This window comes from Podarcis tiliguerta (genome assembly GCF_965153285.1).
Source record: "Podarcis tiliguerta genome assembly, chromosome: 2".
In the NCBI taxonomy this organism is placed as follows: Eukaryota; Metazoa; Chordata; class Lepidosauria; order Squamata; family Lacertidae; genus Podarcis; species Podarcis tiliguerta.
The window spans coordinates 109,210,946-109,232,545 of record NC_139535.1 but is presented as its reverse complement, the minus strand read 5'-3'; the positions used below and the strand labels follow the sequence as shown (position 1 = coordinate 109,232,545).

General features: G+C 45.7%; 1 protein-coding gene across 4 annotated transcripts in view; it reads right to left on the bottom strand.

Moving 5' to 3' along the window:
- SP1 (Sp1 transcription factor) overlaps positions 1-21,464 on the bottom strand; it is a 29,261-nt gene extending 7,797 nt beyond the window's left edge. The window contains exons 1-5 of one of the 4 annotated variants that reach the window (XM_083427471.1): positions 21,285-21,464; positions 18,743-18,831; positions 16,454-17,888; positions 2,876-3,044; positions 1,176-1,375 (exon numbers count right to left, since the gene is read on the bottom strand). In XM_083427471.1, the coding sequence (XP_083283597.1) occupies positions 1,176-1,375; positions 2,876-3,044; positions 16,454-17,888; positions 18,743-18,831; positions 21,285-21,291 (1,900 nt within the window). In that variant the 5' untranslated portion in view covers positions 21,292-21,464. Of the gene's footprint in view, positions 1-1,175; positions 1,376-2,875; positions 3,045-16,453; positions 17,889-18,742; positions 18,832-20,089; positions 20,670-20,736; positions 20,948-21,284 lie in introns of those variants that run through there. The other 3 variants (XM_083427472.1, XM_083427473.1, XM_083427470.1) reach the window with 3 other exon arrangements.
- Positions 21,465-21,600: the final 136 nt, after the last annotated feature.

Genomic DNA, 21,600 nt, shown 5'->3' with positions numbered 1-21,600 from the left:
CCATGTGCAAAGTGAGATGAGCTAGCACACAAGGCATGGCCTTCTCTGAAATAGCATCCATTCTAACTTTCTTTCTCGGTGATACCTGCCTTATGCCATCTGCATATACCTGTTGCTGGGCGTGTTTTTTTTTTTTTAAAAAAAAACATGTTTTCATAAGTTATTTCTAATTACGTTTCCATTATTGCTCAAGTTTATTTGCTGATTTATAGTAACTTTCATCTACCATTATAGGAAAGACGCTTTTAGTAGCATTTATTTTAGCTTCAGCAAATTTTGGAAAGCAACTGCGTTTTTACAAACGATATGCAAAGCAGCATCTGAAAAAGAAGCTTCTAAACAAATGTGTGTAGTACAACATTTAAAATGAAATGTTCTGGCATACAGTTACTCCACTAGCTGTAGTTCTTAATGTGTTATATTTCTGCTGTAATTGGGACACAGCTGAAATGTGGAGTGAGCAAGGGTACGGATGCTATCAAAATAACATCTCCCCATTCCTTAAACCTGGGCAATATCCAACGAATGTGTTCTGTCAGCACAATGATTTCTGTTTGTGCAACAGAACTTCCCCCAAATCTGTTCTAGGGGATCTCCCAAATCTTCCACAGCAGATTTAGGGAGGAGGCAGTGTATGGGGGGGGGAGTAGGAAAGTGGGGGGATTCCCCACTGCACAAGCAGTAATCCTTGTGCTGGCAGGACACATTTGCTGGATACTGTTTCTGTGTTTGTGAGACCATAGCATGAAGACTCACTATATTTTAGTAAGATCTAATTTATATATTTTAACTGCTGCTATATCTGTACTGTCCCTGTTATACCAAACTGCAAATTTAAATATATCCCTATTGTGTTTCATGACTTCCCTGATTTTGTATGTGAGCTGGAACTGGTCTGTGACCAAAATAATAAATTCATTCATTCATAGCCTGAAGAAGGGTCTTCAATCCACAGCAGAGAGGATGACTATCTGCCCTTTAGCAAGGACTCTGTAGCAGCTGGAGTTCGGAGTTTATAAGAAACACATCACTAGGGAATTCTGGGGTTCCGCTGAATGAGATCAGCCTTGCATTCACGAAAGGTTCCAACATTCCTACAGCACTTGTTCCAATCATTCCTTTGCCCTGAGCTGATGGTGTTGCTTGTTGAAACCACACCAGATCCTTGCACTTACCAGTATGTGTCCGCTTGTGTCGCTGCAGTTCATCGCTGCGTGTGAAGCGCTTGCCACAAAACATCCAGGAACACACAAACGGCCGCTCTCCGGTATGCCACCGAAGGTGGGCACGCAGATGAGATGTCTTCCCATATACTTTCCCACAGCCTGGGATGTGGCAGATGTGCTGCTTCTTTTTCCCTGGATCCCCAGTGCCCCTAAAAATAGTTCCATACACAGAATCCTTTTAGTATTTTTGGAAATACTCAGTGTATTTTCACTAGACTTATGTTTAAGTGAATAAATCCCAGTTATATTAATGTGCTTTCTCAGTCTCTTGCGTCTTCCAAATCCCTTCCCAATTCTCAGTCTTTACCTTGAGACCAGCATCATGTTACATCCTGCAAGTCTCTAAAATGTGTGTGTGTTTTGTGTATTTCTAACCCACTTTAAACCAATAAAATAATATAACAGGGATCTCCCTTTAAAATTAGATGCTCTACAGCTACACAAATAATAAGGCCAATGAGACCACTTCCTATCAGCCTCGCAATCAGATTCCCACATTAGTGGACAGTTATTTTTCAATTCTCTCAAGCAGATTTATAGACCAGCTTGTTCTAAGAGATCAGGAAGAGAGTCAATAGCTCCTGTAACTACAAGGAGACAATTCCTTATCTCAAATGCGTGTGCTTTAAATTTTTCTTTGCTGGTTTAAGTGATGGTTATTTCAACTGAAAGCCACCTTGAGAGGCCTCTAGTGGGCTGAAAGGCAAAATGCTGAACAAACATATCTAAGCAGGTGCTCTCTGCTCATCTATGGCTAATATTTTAAACAAAGGCCATAAATTACCTCATTCCCACCCCTACCTTTACTTTGCACTAATTGCTTGTGCAAGTTTCATGTCTTGAATACAGGCAGTTTATGTTTAATTGCTACAACAAGGAAGTTGAGTTTCTATAGCACAGTTAATTACGCTCATTCACTGGATTGGTATAGGCAGATGCTACATTATTCGGCTCTGGAATTGTGATTTATTTATTTTAAGCCCAGATCCATAATTGGGCGGGGGAATGTGGGAAATAAATGGGACAGCAAAATAAATGCAGATGGTAATGGAGGAATCATGCTGGATAAGAGGTGGAGGAAAGAATCCATGGGTACTGTTGGAAGGCTCCCCATTGGTTCCTAGCACCCAGAAAATGAACACCTCATTTCCCATGAGCACCAGGAGATGCTTGATTTGGTGCGTATTGCAATCGGAAGCAAATGCAACATAAGCCTGATTGTAGCTCCCCGTCACGTAACCCTGGCAAAACTTTGGTCTACATAGAGCTACAAGATGCACAACTTCACCTGAAACCACCGACATCCTACTCAGGCAGCTCTAAGCACTGAAATCTTGCAGCAGGGTGAATGTGGCTAAGACTCTGGTCACAGAAAATAAACTGGTTGAACAAATCATTCTCTCCCACCCCACCCACATGGAACCCAGGAACTGTAATTTTGGGAGGGAACAGGGAGGGCTGGCTACCCTCTTGCAGATATTTCTCCACCTCCTCAAAACAATTCCCAGTATCCTTTGAGGATGTATACTTGCTGCTATGAAAGTCCTGGATGCAAAAGGTGACAAAAGAACTCCAAACCAACTCCATCCCTCACTTGCACCACAGTGGACAACACATTAATGACACATGCTACGCCTGCACAACCTTACCTTCCTTCGTTGTCTTTGCAGTAGGGGCAAGTGCATGCTTCTCTGCGCATTCTTCGACCTTGCTGCGGCTGAGCGTCGGGGCTGGCCTCTCCTTCTTCAACGGTTGCCCCATCATCAGCCAGCCCGTCGCCACCGGTGCCATGAAGGCTGAGGTGGGTGTTATGATCACCTGCGGGAAAACAATTTTGCTTTGTATTTCACTATCAAAATGGCAATGGTACACACAACTTACAGGAAAAGGACAATCCGGTTAAAACCAACACCACATTTGGCTTTTCAGTTTAGCTGTCTGGGTTAGTTTCTCTCCCCATCCCACCCCAAAGGAAATGAGAAAATTACTCTTTGGAGTAGTGAGCAAGCGGAGAGCTTTGACATTTTCCAATGAGGAACAGTTCTTGCATCTCCCACAAGCAACTTCCAAAAAAATTCCCACCCGCATGTTGCCCAATGGTTCTTTCCCCTCCTCTCCCCTGCAGCCCCCTACGCACTCTAAAAATCTGTTATAGGGGCTTGGAGGTCCCTCCAGAGCAGATTCCGAGTGCATGTCCAGGGAGGAAGGCAAAGTCCTGTGTGTGCACAGTGCTTCTCTGTTTTGACTACCTGCAGTTCATCATTAAGCCCGAAAACTGTGGTTCATCTTAGCTATGGTTTGTCGAAAGCTAGCTACCTTCATTTAAACCACAGCTGAGATTAACCGCAGCTTGTTGGGTTCAGAAGACACAAACTGCTGCTGATCCAAAATGAAGTGAACACTTCCTAACTCCTTGTAGCCACCCTGGAGGCCAAAGCAGTCCTTACTCAGTACTGTTGTCTAAGAATATGAAAAATATCTGAAGCTACTAAATCCCCACCACTACAGTAGGTTGCACTGGGGCCTAGATTCTTTTGAAGTGTAAAGTTTTTACCTTATGTATTACACATTACAGCTTTGTTCAAGTTTCTTTGTTTGGGAACTTACAAAGTGCTGGGCTTAACAGAAAGATTTTTTAAAGTATCCGTTTAACGGGAAATGATTGTAGTAGCACCCGGGGAGCTAATCTGCAAAACAGATGCGAACCATCCCAATAATAGAGAGAGAAAAGGCAATAAATACAGCAGGCTGGGAGAGAGAATAGTTTAAGTAGTGCTTCTCCTAAGGAAGTTATAAGGGGGTCTTTTTCCTGGGAGCCTGCTAGCTGGCTAATTACTATGATCACAGAAAGCATACATAAAGTTGAAAAATCATCTGTTAACAGCCCATACACCATATTCTCTCCTCCTCTCTCTCAAAAGCCAATATCCAATTACAAAAACCATAGGAATTATAGCACAACACTGATGAGTTTCCAAATGCAGGCAAGGATATAAAACATTTTGTAAAGGGAGGGGAACCCTGAATGAGTGGGACACTTTCAAGCCTATCAATTTTAGTTCCCATTTTATTGGGCCATTCTTATGCTGTCATCTAATTGCTTCTTCCATAACTCCCCGCTACACTTCCCAAATAGTTTATTTTCCTACAAGCTTCGCTGCTTGATTATTTTCACGCATTGGGGGGAGTGAGGCGGGGAGAGAGGAATATCACGCAAATCGTAACAGATGCAAAACGCAGCAGGCGGAGCAATCTGTTTTCAGAGGCAATTAGCATATGCCAGTAGTATGGTCCAGCTCACTCATTTCCATCGGACCAAGGCATACATAAAGCCGTTACGAGTCTGCAATACAAATTGTGCAGTTAGCTCTGCAACGCGGCTTCCATTTAAAAGAAGATACACAATCGCTCCTTAAAGCCGTTGCTGTCAATCAACCTGCAATGCATATGCCATCGCAATATTCAAGAGTAAAGGTAAAGGGACCCCTGACCATTAGGTCCAGTCGTGACCGACTCTGGGGTTGCGGCGCTCATCTCGCTTTATTAGCCAAGGGAGCCGGCGTACAGCTTCCGGGTCATGTGGCCAGCATGACTAAGCCGCTTCTGGCGAACCAGAGCAGCGCACGGAAACGCCATTTACCTTCCCGCCAGAGCAGTACCTATTTATCTACTTGCACTTTGACGTGCTTTCGAACTGCTAGGTTGGCAGGAGCAGGGACCGAGCAACAGGAGCTCACCCCGTCGCGGGGATTTGAACTGCCGACCTTCTGATCAGCAAGTCCTAGGCTCTGTGGTTTAACCCACAGAGCCACCCACGTCCCTTTAATATTCAAGAGTGTGGGACAAAAATGCACCGTTGTCTAAGGAGGGTGTGATTCTCAGGTAATGCTGGGGGGGGGGGGGACTATGCCATGGGGGTTATCTAGTAAAACGCGAGCACACTCTGGGCTCAGGTTAGACACTCAGCATTTTATATAGTGCTTTGAAGTTTTCAAAGTATTTCAAATGAATTATCTTGATAATCTTGTAACAGCACAGGCCAAGGCTAGTATATTATTCTACACTGAAAAGGGGGTGGAGGGCTGAATACCCTCACAAACAACTGGTGTATTATACGATTGTGAACTAGGCATTAGGGCACTCATCTCCACTGCCAGCTATCAACAGCTACTTCTGACAACCCTTTGTTGTGGAACAACAGAAAGAGAAGGCTGCTGCCCTCATGCCCGGGCATCTGAGCTTACTAGAGACATCTGGTTGGCCACTGTGAGGAACAGGATGCTGGCCTGCATAGAACTCTGATCTGACCCAGCAAGGAATATTTGTTTATGCCTGGGGATTTTTTTTTTTTGAGGTGGGGGGATTTACTGAATACAAGGGTGTGTTGGAAACATAGAATTGTGGCATTGGAAAGGATCCCCTGAGAATCATCTAGTCCAACCACCTGCACAAAGCACAACTTTCTGGTTAGTAGCCAGAGGAACTGACCTATTGCACCACTGGAATTATTTTATCTCTTCACTGCATTTTGGTCTAAGTAATATGTTCTCGCCTCCCTATTAACAAGTTTATGTGTTGCCCTCAGTAGTCACATGCCGTACAAGGAAGTTCTGACATCGGTAACACCGGATAGTTGCGCAAACATGAGACCTGCTAAACCAGTATGTCTGAATTGTAAACTGGACTAAATTACAACTCTCAAGTTTTTGTTTATTAGCTCACCACACTAAAGAAAAATCTGGTTCCAGGTGGAAATTTAAAAATGGTACAATAGCAGGACTGTAAGCAAAGAGACATGGAAGAAATGCGAGGAAGTGACGCATTAAAATAAACGAAGTACTGGTGATGAGGCAGAAGATTTACATTAATACATTAGCCGCCCTGAGCCCGGTCTTGGCTGGGGAGGGCGGGATATAAATAAAAAAATAGTATTATTATTATTATTAATACAATATTTTAGGAAGAGGCAAGCATATGAAAGAAATACTTATTGCTGTGTAAAACTTTATTCTGTTTACTTTGTGCTTCAAGTTAATAAATAGTAATAATGAGCTTCAAATCTAGTTTGATTCATGTGCCAAGCAAATTGCAATATTAGGTACCGGGATCCAACATGAGTTAAAATGTGCCCATTCTTTTTTATTTGCTGTTTCTTGTAGCCATAGAAACATCTGACAAAACTAGTGGAGCTGGTTCTGAGTAAGATTACTTCACTTTAGTTACTGAACCTTTTTTGAGGACTACACTGAGATTTGAGACCTACTGAAGACAGTGACGTTGTCATACGCCAGTCTTCAAAAGCTGTGCTGGGGTTCTAGCTCTCAATAAAACTTGAATGTGTCCAGATGCCGGACTTAATTTGCTTGCAGTTAGGACTACGAAGTTACTCAAGATTGCGTATCTTATTTCTAACACCAGGGGAGAGATTGGGGGGGCGGGAATCTATGGAATATGAGAACCTGACGCTGGCTTCTAGGAATCTGAATTCTGCCCTCCAGCGTCTGTTGCTGTACACTTATAAACAAGTTGCATTTTAAGGCTTATTTGCCTTGCCTTTTGTCCCCACATTACCTTACATTAGAGGCAGGAGCCTTTTTCAACATGAGGGCTGTATTTCCTTGTGGGTTACTTGGGGGGAGTGCATGCCAGTGGTGGGCGGGCAGGGCCAGAATAAAGGCTGCATTCCAGCCACAGATGTTTCTACACACCTCTCCATCCAGGCAAGCAAAGTACAGTGGTGCCCCGCAAGACGAATGCCTCGCAAGACGGAAAACCCGCAAGACGAAAGGGTTTTCCGTTTGCAGAGGCGCTTCGCAAGACGAATTTCCCTATGGGCTTGCTTCGCAAGACGAAAATTGACGAAAAATTTTGAAATTTTTTTTCCGCTCCAAAACCCCTTTTTCTGAAGCGCTAAGCTGCTAAAAGCATTTTAGCAGCAAAACCGCTAATCCCTTAAGCCTTAAAAAGCCGTTTTTAGCCCTTAAACTGTCAATAGCGCTAATCCGCCAATGGGCTTGCTTCGCAAGACAAAAAAACCGCAAGACGAAAAGACTCACGGAACGGATTCTTTTCGTCTTGCGAGGCACCACTGTACTTAAGGAGGGCTGGGAGCAGATATGGATTGGCGAGAATCCTAAATGCCACATACAGAATTGTGGAGGGCAATGCCTGTCGCTTGCTCTTGCACCTAATGTTCTCAATCCATGCCTTTGGTGCCGATGGTAGTTGTTTCTTGACAAATCCTCACTTGGGCAAATTGCTCCTGGATTGTCTCTTTAAATCTTATTTTGTTGAGAGTTTATCTTGAAGTCAAAACCGGCAATGCCCTCTAGCAGCCAAGGGATAAAGTGCAGTCTCTGCACAAGCCCTGGCATGCCCCAACCCCTGTTTCAATTTCCAAGCCTCAAAATAAGATACGCAAAGAGGGGTACGGAAAATTCTAGATCCCACTTACTCGACTACCTTCCAGCACTAAAGTAGAAGTCACAGGTGTTCTCTTATCAGGCATTTGCTCTTCTGCTTTTCACTTGGAATGCCTGTGTACATCTGGACAATAATACACCTCATTTCCTTAAGGTTCCCTATACCAGCTCACAATCCAGGTCCAATTCATTGCTAGTAGCAGAGATGATGGCTGAAGAAAAAATATTATGAAAGCAAGCTTTAAACCGCAGGTTAATCAAAGCTTTGGCTGATTCATCTGCAGGGGCAATTCTAAACAAAGTGAGGCTGAGAATTAAGGGCACACACATTTTTATTTCTTAAGGCTATTTCCATTACATTGCATCATCATTCAATAGAATGGGGCCAATATTATGTCCTCCACCCCAACACTCTTTGCTTATAAAGTTCCCAGTTCCCTTCCTTTTTAATATCTCAAAAGGGACCTATATTGAAGTCTGACTTGTAAGAGGCAGATGACAAATCAGTTAATTTTTTCCCCAGGTGACAGCTCTACGGAAAAACTCCATAGTTTATAATCAATGAGAACGAAAGAAGCTACCAAGTCAATTCATGGACTTTTCAAAACCCTCTGTAGAATTCTATGACAGCCAGAATACTCCGATGGAAGCAGATTTTCTACACCCATCAAACTTGAATTACCTGCACCATCAAGACAAAATGAGTGGATACCAGTTTGCCACTCAGAAACATTTAAAGAATAAAGAAGCTAGGAAGCGCCCACATGGCTATCAATTACAGGCTAACCCTTCCAGCAACGTCATGGATAGTTTTTGGCTAGCTAGACCAAACTTGTAGCAAATGGCTAGTTGGATAGAAATCAGATTCAATGCAACTGGAGCTGGAAGAGAAGCAGGATGCCCTAGGGAAGTCTGAACTCTAACCTCTTAGGGTGAGGTGGGGCTACGGTTAAATCCAACAAGGGCATCTGTAGAGTTGGCCACGGTGTAGGGAGGGCTGCAACTTAAGGCCTTCAAAGGCTACAGCTGCTAGCTTGGGGAGGTCAGGAACAAGCAACTTCCCCAGTCACTGAGGCCACTTCTCTTGTCAGGCAAGCTGAAACCAGCTAATCCTCAAAACCAAGAAGCCTAATTCCCTCCCTCTCTCATGGTGTCTTTCCTGCTTATCATCCACCGAGCAGAGAACTGAAAGGAGAAAATGTGGCCATGCTGCAGAGGGCAGTTCTTGCCCAAGAATCCTCTGGTCGAAGTTCACAAAGTTGCTAAACACCGATCTCTCTACTTTATTGCATGCACACACAAAATTAACACTTTCTTCATTCTGAATGAAGTGCTAGGCTCGAAGCTTAAAAGTTTGCAGAGTCATCAATAAGAAAAAATTGGTAACTTGGGACTAAAAGCCAAAAACCTGTCAACACTGTGTCAAATGACTAGATGTTCCGAGAACCTCTCCTCCAAATAAAGTGAGTTTTGCTCAACTGCTTTATTTTAGGGTTGGTGCCAGCACACATGTTCACAAAGCAGACTGGAGTGTTACAACAACAAAAGAAGCCAATATTGCCCCATACTTCAAGTATGAGTTAAGGAAGAATACAAGAGGAAGGATTAAAATGTGTCAGGTTGTTATTGTTTTTACCATGTGTTACCAGGATTCCTTTAACTTTTTGTTTAATGCGGTGATCACGGCCAGCCGTTTTGGAAAGTTTGCCATGAGCAAGACAGCACGAATTCAGTGCTTGCTGTGTTATATACGAACTCCCCCCCCCCCCCCGCCAACTGCCATCCAAGACATCAGGAGAGTAAGGTAAAGGTAAAGGTACCCCTGACAGTTAGGTCGAGTCGTGGACGACTCTGGGGTTGTGGCGCTCATCTCGCTTTATTGGCCGAGGGAGCCGGCGTACAGCTTCCGGGTCATGTGGTCAGCACGGCTAAGCTGCTTCTGGCGAACCAGAGCAGCACACGGAACGCCGTTTACCTTCCCGCCAGAGCGGTACCTATTTATCTACTTGCACTTTGACGTGACTTCAAACTGCTAGGTTGGCAGGAGCAGGGACCAAGCAATGGGAGCTCACCTCGTTGCGGGGATTCGAACCACCAACCTTCTGATCGGCAAGCCCTGGGCACCACCCACATCCCTATCAGGAGAGTAGGTGGGGGCAATTTTGTGTCAATGCAAAGCTCATGAGTCTCTCTCCTGCACTCCAATCCAAGGGAACCATGTGGCTTCCCATTGATGAACTTACCCAAAGCACATCCCTTACAGAAAGCATAGAATCATAGCGTTGGAACTGACCCTGAGGATCATCCAGTCCAACCCGATATGCAGCTGTTTCATATGGGGATCAAATCTGCAACCTTGGTGTTATCAGCACTATGCTCTGACCCAGAGGCATTCAACCTTTTTGAGTCCACAGCTCCCTTTACCAATTGCATTCTTTCTGTGGCAACCCTATGGGGCTCAGGAGCCCAGTTATGTCACCCCTTGCCTGCACAGCTGACAGCCTCTCACCCTTTTTCGAACACCCTCCCTTGTGGAGTGTTCCCTCGGCCTCCTCTGCCTTCTCCTTGGGAGTCCTCCGGGCAGCTGCTGCTGCCGCCCCTGGTCTCTGAACTGCACCCCCACCCCAAAGAGAGGTGCCTCCCAGAAACATCATTCGTCTGTGGAGCTTATAGCCAGGGCTGCTGCAATAAACAGCTGTGCAAGCCTTTGGGAGACAGAGATGTGAGAAGGCTTCAGAAGAGGGAGGGAAGGAAAGAGGGACAGAGGCCAGTGTTGCCCGTGGCACCCCTGACCATCATTCAAGGCACCCCAGGGTGCCACGGCACACTGGTCGAAAACCACTGGTCTAACCAACTTAGCTATCCAGCTGTGAAAAAATATCTATGCCAAGATAACTTTTTAAAGTCCCACCCCTTGCACAACAGTTTTACAAATAAATGTCTTCCACTGGACTATCAACACGATCAAATGCCAACATTAGCTTATGGGAGTTGTAGTCCAATAACATCTGGAGGGTCACAGATTCCTAGTCACCTTTGGGTTGAAAGGAAGCAAGCACCCAAACTGGAACACAGTCATGCAATTTTCCTTAGTGCCTTGTTCATGGCCTAACGGCACAATGAACGTTTGTGCAGAGCCACTGAAAGAACAGAGTTGTCTTCGGGCCCTAGACATTCTGTGTACTCAAACACTCTTTCCTTCTTTGAAAAACATTTCACTTATTAAATATCTTGTGCACTAAGAAGAGGCAAGAGCCCCACATCTCGCCACAAAGCAAGTTGAAAGTTGCACTGTTAGCTCCTGAACAAAGAACTTGATTTCAGAAGCTTAACTTTCTAGCTTGCTTTATTTGAAGAACCATGCCAGAAAGAATTAGGACACAACACATATGTGTTGTGATCTGCAAAACTTGCTTATTTTTTCACAAGCGTGATGAACTGCAGCTCCCAGTATATGCTCCCTTTGATGTATTTTTTTAGAACATAATAATTGTTCTAAACCTCACACATGGCTACCATGAATTATCCCTTAGAATACATTTGCTCTCTAGTTGAGCAGAATGAATTAAAGATAATTTTTGCCTTTTGGCTCACTGTTATTTCTTTAACCAACATCCTCGTCTCTCTTCAAACTTGCCATTCAGTGTGTTTTAATTTCGCAAACTAGCTCAGTGTTGGCTAATCACCATGCCGAATATTAGTAAGTCATACTCAATGTGGCGTTCTGTCACCGGAAGTGGCTTGGATTACACTAAAACAGTAGTTTGACTAGTCTCACCTATATGATGAATCACAGCTTAAGATGGCCAAAAGTGACAGGTGGGTGGGACCCCAAATTTGGGTCTCCAGCTCTTTTTGGACTACAATTCCAATCATCCCTGCTAGCTATGGATGATGGGAGTTGTGGTCCAAAAACAGCAGCTGGAAACCCAAGTTGAGAAACCCTGCATCAGGGCAATAGGACGCTGGCAACTCGAAGGGAAGTCAGAGAAGAGGAAAGGAAATGAATGGCTAAAAGCAGGTATAACATGAAAGACTGTGTCAAAACAAGCATTCAAAGAAACCAAAATAAGGCATGTACTGGAGGCACGACAACCATGCCCTGTTCCCAACTACCCCATACTCTACCATCACGTTCAGTAGGCTCAAAACGGGGTGTGCACATGCAGGAATGCAGAAAAGTGGCAATGGGCATTGAATTCAGCTTTGTAGGGAGATGAGCCCCCCCCCCCTTTTTATAAAAAAGGTGTTTTAATCTACCCCTCGCGGCTGTGAAGATATGTTTGAAGTGTGTGGGCAATGCCTGTAGAAATCTCAGCAGCCAGACAAATTGCTCAATAAGGCTTCCTGTGATCAGAAGGCAGAACTTTACTGCCCTGGAAACATCCTTGCCCACAATTTACAGAATGAGAAACTGTTAATCAAAAATAAAGTAAATATGCCATTTTTGTGAGCTACAGAATTTCACTTTTCTTGGTGCTGAGTTCAGACTGCCTCAACGTATTTTTGAGGACACAATATTCTTATAATAATCTGAATGTGATCTAGCCCCCTCAGCATGAAAATCTGATACACCACAATGTGAGAGAGAAGCAGGATGTACACTAAACCATGACTACTAATGAGGGACACATTTGCAAACAAGCAGCTATGTGGAAAGATGCCAAGAACAAAAACCTCACCTGCAGTTCTGCACGTTACAAAAACAGTTCCCCCAAAGCAGCTTAATTACCCTTTGTGAAAGAAAGAGAAGCTAAACTAGGCAACACTTAAAAATCATTCTCTGGTTCTCCAACTCACTGGAGAGACTTCTTTTCAAATGCACTACTTAATGTTTAAACATGCACCATTCCCAGAAACCAATGCAAAATAGGAGCAAGAACAAACAAGACAGGCTCTCCAAACAGAATTACTTTTTCCAAGCAGTATTAGATCTCTTTCAAAACAAGGCTGCACGTTTTGAGTGCCAACAGCTAGTTTTAGAGTACCTTCATGCAAATCTATGGCCTTGTTTTTAATCTACTGTCTTAAGAGTAGTCTGTTTGCAACAGAATCATGCTTTTTGCTCACCAGTGGCCCTTTGTAACAAATGGCAGTCTTTGTGCCATTCTGAATGCTACACATTTCAACAGTGATATCATAGCTATACTACATCCTTCCTTTGTCTTTCTAAATATACATTCAAACTACCTCCACAGTATAACTGTGTAAAAATCTCCTTTATCTTATTTATTTACTTACAGCATTTTTACCCCACACCCTACCCACAAGATGACACTAGAGGGACAGGGAGAGAAGAGGAAAATCTAAACCTGAACTAAGGCACCAATTATTAAACAGCTGTCTATTAAACAGCTGTTTATTATGATGACCAGCTGTCAGTTCAGGGGCAGGAGGTGCCTGATGGAGCTGGTCTCTCACCCCAGAACTGATGGAGTGAGCAAGAAGGCCTGATGGAGTTGGCCTGTCCAACATGGTTCTGGGGCTGATAGGAACCGTAGTTTGAAATATCCGGAGGGCACCCAGTCGGCAAAAGCTGCTGTATGCAATGCCCTGTCTGTGCTGGACTGATTATGAATCCAAATGATGGGGTTCAGCTATGAGTCAGCCGTTCCTAGTTCAAATCTCAACTTAGCTCACACAACTATCCTTTGTCCAATTGCCTAAGAGACTTGTAGGAGAAAGAGATGGAAACTGCACAGCTCAGGACCAGTGGTGTCCAAACTTTTTAAAAAGAGGGCCAGATTTGATGAAGTGAAGGGCTCTGAGGACCAACCAAAGTTTTTGACCTTTTTTTTAGGGTTGAAGTTGTCAAGGGTTTTTTAGGATTTTACCCCAGGAAATAAACTGCCACAGGAGCCAGATTAAACCGACCGGCAGCCAGATTAGCCCCCCCCCCCCAGACTTTGGACATGCCTGTACTACTGGAAAACTTAAGGTCAGACACTTCAGTGGTGGCCAAACTTGGCCCTCCAGCTGGTTTTGGACTAGAACTCCCATCATCCCTAGCTCACAGGACCAGTGGCCAGGGATTATGGGAACTGTAGTCCCAAAACAATTGAACGGCCAAGTTTGGTCACCACTGCTTTAGGGTTTATTTTGTCTACAACCAAAAGGTCTAAAACACTTTATTCTCATTTTTAAGAAATGCAAATGCAAAACAAGGGTTCTATTTGCAGATAATGTGACACAAAAACCCAGTTATTACCCACAACCTGACACCTATCATATGTAACAGGCAGGCTAAGGCTGGGCTGCATTGCAACCAAGTGTTATTTATACCCACATCTGCATTCATGAGGGCAATGCACCTACCAGCTACATCTTAGCAACAGCAACCTTCCTTAATTTCTGTGCATGTTTCAGAGCAAGGGCATTGAACCTTTGGCTCTCCAGATGTTACTGGGCTCCAGCTCCAATCAGCACTAGCCAGAATGGCTAACAAGTCAGTGGCGATGTAAACTGGGAGTCCAGAAACATCTGCAGATGAAATGATTCCCCATCCCTGCTTAAGCATTACAGATCCTGGGAGTAGCCATGGCCAAGAACAATGAGCTGTTGGTTCACACATTATTTTGCTTCTATGATTGAAGGCATAGGTCAGACATCTACAACAAAGAGCATCGCAGTGACATGTGGTCTATCCTTGGACTGACGATCAAGGTCTGGTGAAGGACATAAATTTTTTTGGTAAAAGCAGCACCCCCCCAACCGTCCCCCTGGAGCTCCTCCTCCTCCTCCCAGAGAGGAAAACTTTTTGGATTAAACCACTTTAAGTCCACACGTTTTTCCACTTATAATTAATAGCAGCTGAGGTGTGTGAGTAATATCTGAGGAGCACTAAGGCAGGCATCCCCAAACGCGGCCATCCAGCTGTTTTGGGACTACAACCCCCATCATCCCTAGCTAACAGCACCAGTGGTCAGGGATGATGGGAACTGTAGTCCCAAAACATCTGGAGGGCCGAGTTTGGGGGTGCCTGCACTAAGGGATATGGGAGATTATATCTCCCTCTCAGCAGCCCATACCTCAGACTTTAGAAAAGGGGAATTATGTTAGGAACTCTAAATACTAAGCTTCACTGTAACATGCAGTTTAGCCCTGTGTCAACAGCATACAATTTATTCATTTTAAAAAATACAATTCTGCTGCTTCCAAGTCCCAGAGGTCTCATCCTAAAGTTAATGTAATAAATATCTATTATCTTATGGTTTCAGATCTTTTGAATTCCACATCACGTCACAAGAATGAATGTAACACAGCTAGGCTACAACCCTGGACACACTTATTTGAGAGTTACTCTGAGCTCATTGGCATTTGTGACTCAACACAGCATGTTTATTCTTTTTCCCCACCCCTCCTCTTCAGCTTCTGGAATTTCTCTTATTCCTCTTCCATATGTGCAATCCTGAATTCCCAAGTCACAAGGGCTTTACTTGCACATTCTTTGCCATCCACTGATATCACTGAGCAAGAGAAGAGTTAACAATGCATAAAGCATCCTCAGTGAACTTTGGAAACAGTGATCTCAGAAAGCGGGAACATAGTGACTGGATCCCTAACCAGTGGCTGTATTTATAAATCTTGTGTTATACTGTTACGTTACATGAACAAAGGGAGGGAAATTCCACATTTAAACGACTGATTGTACACAGGGAGCCTCAAAAAGAATAAATAAACCACAGCTTGGTTAATGCAACCAGGCAGAGAGCCAATCACTTATGGCATCAATTTCTCCCCATGCCCTCAGACCCTCAAAACATGGCAAAGCCTAAGACATTCAGCCATTTCAGTAGATCTTGGGGTCAAGGGTTTGCTGTAGGACATTTTCTGCAGCTGGGTGGAAGGTGTTTCCCTGTAGCACTACTTAATCATGCTGTGGTGTGTGTGTATGCTGCAGCTTTGTGGATCCAGTCAAACTTGAGGGTCTTTTCCATCTGGTCATCACTCCACCAGGAAGGAGGGAAGTGACTGGATGGAAAAGATCTAGGTGTTGGGTTCAGATTTGGTATTTACACATTTTGCAGCTACATGAGATCATACTACACAAAAGCAGCTTCTGTGGAGAAATACAGTAAATAAGAGATGCATTTTTTTTACACTCCTCCACAACTCCATTATTTCAAAAATGGTTGCTGGGAGTGTGCCAGATCTGCTTTGCCCCTTGGCTGATGACTCCAGAAATGGCCAGCTCTCTACACAGTCGCAAGCATTATAAAGTATATTTATAGGCAGGCAGCCATCATAGCATTAACAGCCATCTAAACGGGGGAAACCCAGCCAGATGGGCAGGGTATAAAGAATATATTATTATTATTATTATTATTATTATTATTATTATTATTATTATTGAAATAAAATGAGAAGTAATAGATAGTCTTCTGCATGGAGGGTCCCAACATAAATTTTTGATGTTATTTTAACTGGAATTAGTGCCATAGTATACTGCAAGATATTTTAACTGGAATTAGTGCCATAGTATACTGCAAGATATGGACATTCTACATTTTTTCATTTTTAAAACTTTCTGAAACAGTGGTCCTCAAATATGAAACAACCCTCAACTGGGCATACCGTAATAATACGGCAAAGCCTTGAAAGTTCTGATACACTGAATTGGACATTTTCAGAACTGGAAAGGCAACTGTACGTTTTGTAGTTTGTGTCCTCATTTGCAATCTTCAGCATGTTTGCACTGACACTTCCAATGCATTTCCACTGGCAATGAAGGGCAGAAACTTGCCCTTCTAAAACAGAAACTGATCTCAACCCCAACCATATGCCTTGCTAAAATCTCCCACTTACCTGTGGCATTTGTTATAGTGAGTGGAAGCCCTTGCAGCTGATGAAGCTGGATCCCAGATCCCAGGGCCCCCAGGTTAATGGTCTGAAGGCCTGGCACAGAGGAAAGCTGAGCGGCATTTACAGTGACGGTGCCACTGGGCAGAGAGGCAGAAGCAATGGGGGTCAGTGTCGTGTTGGTGCTCCCTGTCTGCCCCAGGGAGACTCCTTGCACGGGAGCCAAGGCGATTGTCTGAGCTTGAGGGTTCTGAACCTGGAGATTCTGCAGCTGAATCGTCTGCCAGCTCACCTGCCCGTTTGGCCCCATAGTGGGTGTTCGAATAAAGATTGGGCCAGTATTGGGGAGAGCCTGGATCTGCAGGTTCTGCAAGGCATCTTGGGTAGTAAAAGTCTGGCCAGCTTGCCCTCCTTGAACAAGCTGAGGCTGCACCAGGATCTGCTGTTGCTGCTGCTGCTGGTTTTGATCAGCATCTTTCTGCTGCCCTTGCTGGACTGTCACTCCAGCCAACTGCAGAGCATCAGTATTTTGAGCACTTCCTGTCCTCTGAGGCGCCTGCACCTGAACGTTTGTTCCCAGAGTGCCGCTGGTGGAAAAATTCATGATGCTCAAATTACCTGTTGTGGTAGTGGTATTGTAGCTGTTGGCATTGGTAAAGAAAGAGGCAGAATTGGCCTGGGACACAGCCGTGCTGGAGGAACTGACAGAGGCGCCAGATGTTGCTGGTTGAGAGCCACTCTCGCTAGAGCCAGAGGTGCTTAGAGTAACCGACTGAGAAGTGGGTGCCAAACTGGCTGCAATGCTATTGACAGGCAACAAAGTGATATTGCCATTCAAAGCCAGTGGCACATTAGTGACATACTGAGTCTGCCCTGACAGGGCATTCACTCCCTGAATGGGGACAGCCTGCTGCAGAAGATTTGGCATGGCAGCCAGGATATTGCCTGTCCCCGACTGATTTGCAATGAGCTGCTGGTTCGTCCCAGGGATGATCTGCAATTGGCCATTGGCATCTTGTTGGACGCTGACTTGGGTAGGGGTGGTGGCAAACTGCAACTGTTGGCCATCCACAGTTTGAAACTGGGGAATCACCCGGTACTGAATACTGGGTATCATTCCTGGCAAGCCCGTGAGGACTTGCTGGCCCTGCATGTTAGGGGTGGTAGTAACCACGTACTGCCCTGTGGTAGCAGGTCGGTTTTTGGATGATGAATCATTCTCATCATTGCTTGTGTTCCCTTGGTCTTTGGGGGAGTCAGAAGTCCCAGAGGGAGTAGAAATTAGTTGCCAGCCATTTGCATTCTGGGAGATATGAGTTGCAGCAGTGAGGTCCAGTTCATTTGAGCCTTGTTGTCCCTGTGATCCATCAGCATTCTCATTGGGAGATTCAATCCTGCTGCATGTTGCAGCCAGCAGAGCCAGAGGGGAAGGCTGGGACTCCTATCAGGAAACACAAGACAGAGAGAGGAGGAGTCAGGCACTTGCCTCACTTTCCGGGGGTTTGTACAAAACAAGGAAAAGATGAGGAGGAGCATACAAGCAAGACAGCCTATTGGAAGCTGTTGAACCACCCACTACAAGCAGCAGAGACTGCAAACATCGGACTCACAAGCACAGTACAGATCAGCTGCAGGGAGAACAGCGTTCACCTCCAAGAAGATTTCTAACAAATACATCCTTCACCATAGTGTGACTATCAATCACAAACAGCCTTCAAAACCCACAGAAGGCAGTGATGGCCATCAACCTACCGGTAGATGGCTTTAAAAGAGGATTAGGCAGATTCATGGAGGATAGGACTATCAAAGGCTACTAGCCAAGATGGCTATGCTTTGCCTCCACAGTTGGAGGCAGCAATACTTCTAAATACCAGATGCTGGAAGCCATCTTCTTGTGCTCAAATACCGCTTGCTGGTCTCCCACAGGCATCTGATCAGACACTGAACCCACAAACCAAAGGCACCCTGGGCAAAACAGCTGCACAGTCCAACCATTCTTAAATGAGGAAGTTCAAATTTTAAAGCTCACAGGGGCACTGCTAGAATTTGGAGGAGCAGCCTTTAATTAACCCACCATCTTCTATGACTGCAAAAATGGCTCTCTATTTCCCCCCTACTCAGTCTCCAAGCACAAAAGGCTGCAAGAATTATAAGATTTTATAGCATGTTCTTGAGGAATGCAAATGAAACTGTTTCATGCAATGAAACTGAAAACGAGAACGTTTCATCATAATATTCATCAAAGCTCCCCGCATACACACAGAAACCATTGCCTATTTTATAGCCCACACTTACCTGGCCCTCACAGTTCCGTCCATCATTACTGCAGCTTTCTTCTACCTTCTCAGTTTTGACAATAACCATTTCTTCTGAAATATCATGGTCTGCATGGGAATTGGGGGTGCAGGAAGGAAAAAAGAAAAGAGTGAAGACAGAATGGTCAAACACGCACTACAAAGCAAGCAGCTCTACCAGGAGGAAGGACACAGTTTGAAAATACAGATTTAAAAAATAGGGACTTTGAGCATTCTAAGTACGTAGTTACTGTTAAGTAATTCACTTCATTGCAGACAACTCAAAAGTATTATGGTTACGCACCCGGTGTTGTATTGGATAATGGAAAATATAAGTACCTTGCCTTTGGAAAATATGCTGAAAAGCATCTAGCACCCTGAAGAGCTAACCTTGAGTTAAGGTCTGGGGGCGGGGGAGCAGAAGGAAGAGAGTGTGTTGTGGGGCAGATGTTAGAGAAAACAGAGAGCACTAGTGTAGTGAACAGTGCTGGGATTGGACCAGGAAGACCCATACTCCAATTCCTGCTTAGCTACGAAGTTTATGAGCATCCCTGAGCAAGTCTCAGCTTGACATACCTCACAGAACTGTTCAGAGGATGAGAAGGAATGATATCATGAACTCCTTCAAGAAAGGGAAGGTACAAATGCAACAATAACATCTCAGTTAGCCTTTAAAGGGCACCAGCCAACATACCAGCAGGGGGTGATATTAATCATGTATCATCAATGAAAAATTAAGTCAGATGGCGGTGGCAGAGTAGTGGGAGGAGAAGCTGCTGTCACATATGTGAAAATAAGATGGCCTCTCCTCACTGAACCAAGCTGTTGTTAATCATAATTGTTGCTGTACAAACTCACAACCACCACATAAAGCAGGCTAGGCAAAGAAATGGTGACTCAAGGATTGTCATATCTCTTGCACCACAAGGATCACTTCCTCCTCAGTACTGGTATAGAAGCAATTTTTCAAGCTCTAGAGACGCACATTAAATAGCAAATCTGGCAAACAACTCAGGCTGAAAGCCAGGTGGAAAACAATCTTAACAGATCCAATAGACTCTGTGCTCCCATACACAACATGAACAGCTTTTTCCGTGTTTCAGTATTTAAAACTCAGTTGAGAATACCACCCAGTATTCTCAGAGTCCCCTTTACATTTGCATATTGGGGGGGGTTGCCCCCCAAGGGGAATTATCAAGCCTATTTTTAACAGCCTTCCTCACAACATGTCACTAAAACTTTAATTTTCAGTGGCATGCCGCTATAAGAAAAAAGGTATCCCCCTTGCTGAAACACACTTCTTTATTTGGTAGTGATGTATCAAAATACCCTGGAACCCCCTTCATACCTTTCAGGTATGAAGCCATTTTTTAAAAAATCATCATCTGTCTGGACCTGGGGAAGCAGCTGCATGAGTCAGTCCCAAGTGGTGTAGGAGTTATGCAAACTTCTGACTTGCAGCTGACCCAACAAGGAGCTCTGCACTGCTCTAAGCCTTGCATACTCTTAGTGTATAGCAAAGCTTGCCAAGCAAAGTTTCAAGTCCTAATCACTGAGGAGTTCCAAGTGAATACAACCTTATTTTAAGGCCCCAAACAGTTTATGGAAAAGACAGCACAGGAGAAATTATCTGGGAAATCCAAGTGTGCGTGGGTTTGTTTTAAAAAAGAACCAGCAGTAAGTTCCTGAAGACTGCCTTCCTATTAGGAGATGTGTGTCTGGCATATGGGCCCAGGCCTCTCTTGAGTTTCTGTCAACCAAATCGTGGGGTTGGAAGGGGCCACGAGGCTCTCCAGCCCAAACCCCATTGCAATGCGGGACTCTTTCGCCCAACGTGGGGCTCGAACCCACCACCTTCATGCTCCACCTCGGAAGCAAAGCGCTTAGCCCAGCTATACTTACTCCTGCCACCCTCCCCCCGCCCCATGCGGGCAACCTCGTGAGGGAAAGCAACTCTGCACATGCTCAGGAACGCTCCGCCGCTCCTTCACTAACCTCGGTTATTTTGAGAATTACCGCAGCTTGAGCTCCAGCTCAAGTCGCGCAGGGAAGGAAACCTATTTTCCCTTTCCTTTAAAGACACACCCCGAGAGACAAGCGCCTGCTTCTGCCTCACGGCTTTGGGCCGCACGGCGACGGAGGCTCCTCCGGTGGTGGAGGAGGAGCGGCGGCTGAGGCTGCTCCTTCCTTCCCGCCGGGAAATTCCCACCCCCAGCCGTATTCCTGCCCCCACCTGGTCCCGCCCTGGACACCCCCCCGGCACACCCGCGCGCTGGGCCCTGCCCTGGTCCCTGAGGCGACTTGCCGCCCTCCTCCTCCTGCGCTTCCTCCACCCCCCAATGCACTAGCCCCGCTCCCCTTCCCGCGGGCCCCTCCCCGAAGGGCTTCCCCTGCCCTCGGCGGCTCCCGCCCGGCTTGCCCTCCCCTCAGCCGGGCTCGTTACCCCTCCCCCGCCCGGGTCCCTCCGCCCGGGGGGCTGGGCGGGGCGGGGCGCGGGGAGGGAGGCGGCGCCCCCCGCCCGCCCGCGATGGTCCCGTCCTTACCGCTCATGTTGGCCGACGGGGGGGAGGCGAACCCAAGTGGCGCCAGAGGGGTGGGCGGGGCGGGGGGCAGCGAAGTCGGTGACGAGGCAGCCTAACCCCACCGGTGACCGCCAAAGGGTTGGCGAGGGGAGGGAGCTGGCGCCGACACGGCCCCGAACTCGAGGGCACGCCTCCCGCCGCGGCGCCCAATCACGGAGCCAGGAGGGGACGGGGGGAGGCGGGGGTTAGCCCGGAGTGGCGTGACGCCCGGCCATTAGGGCGGAAACGAGGCGGGGTTTTGTCGCGGGGCGGGAGGGGGAAGTGAGAGAGGAGCAGG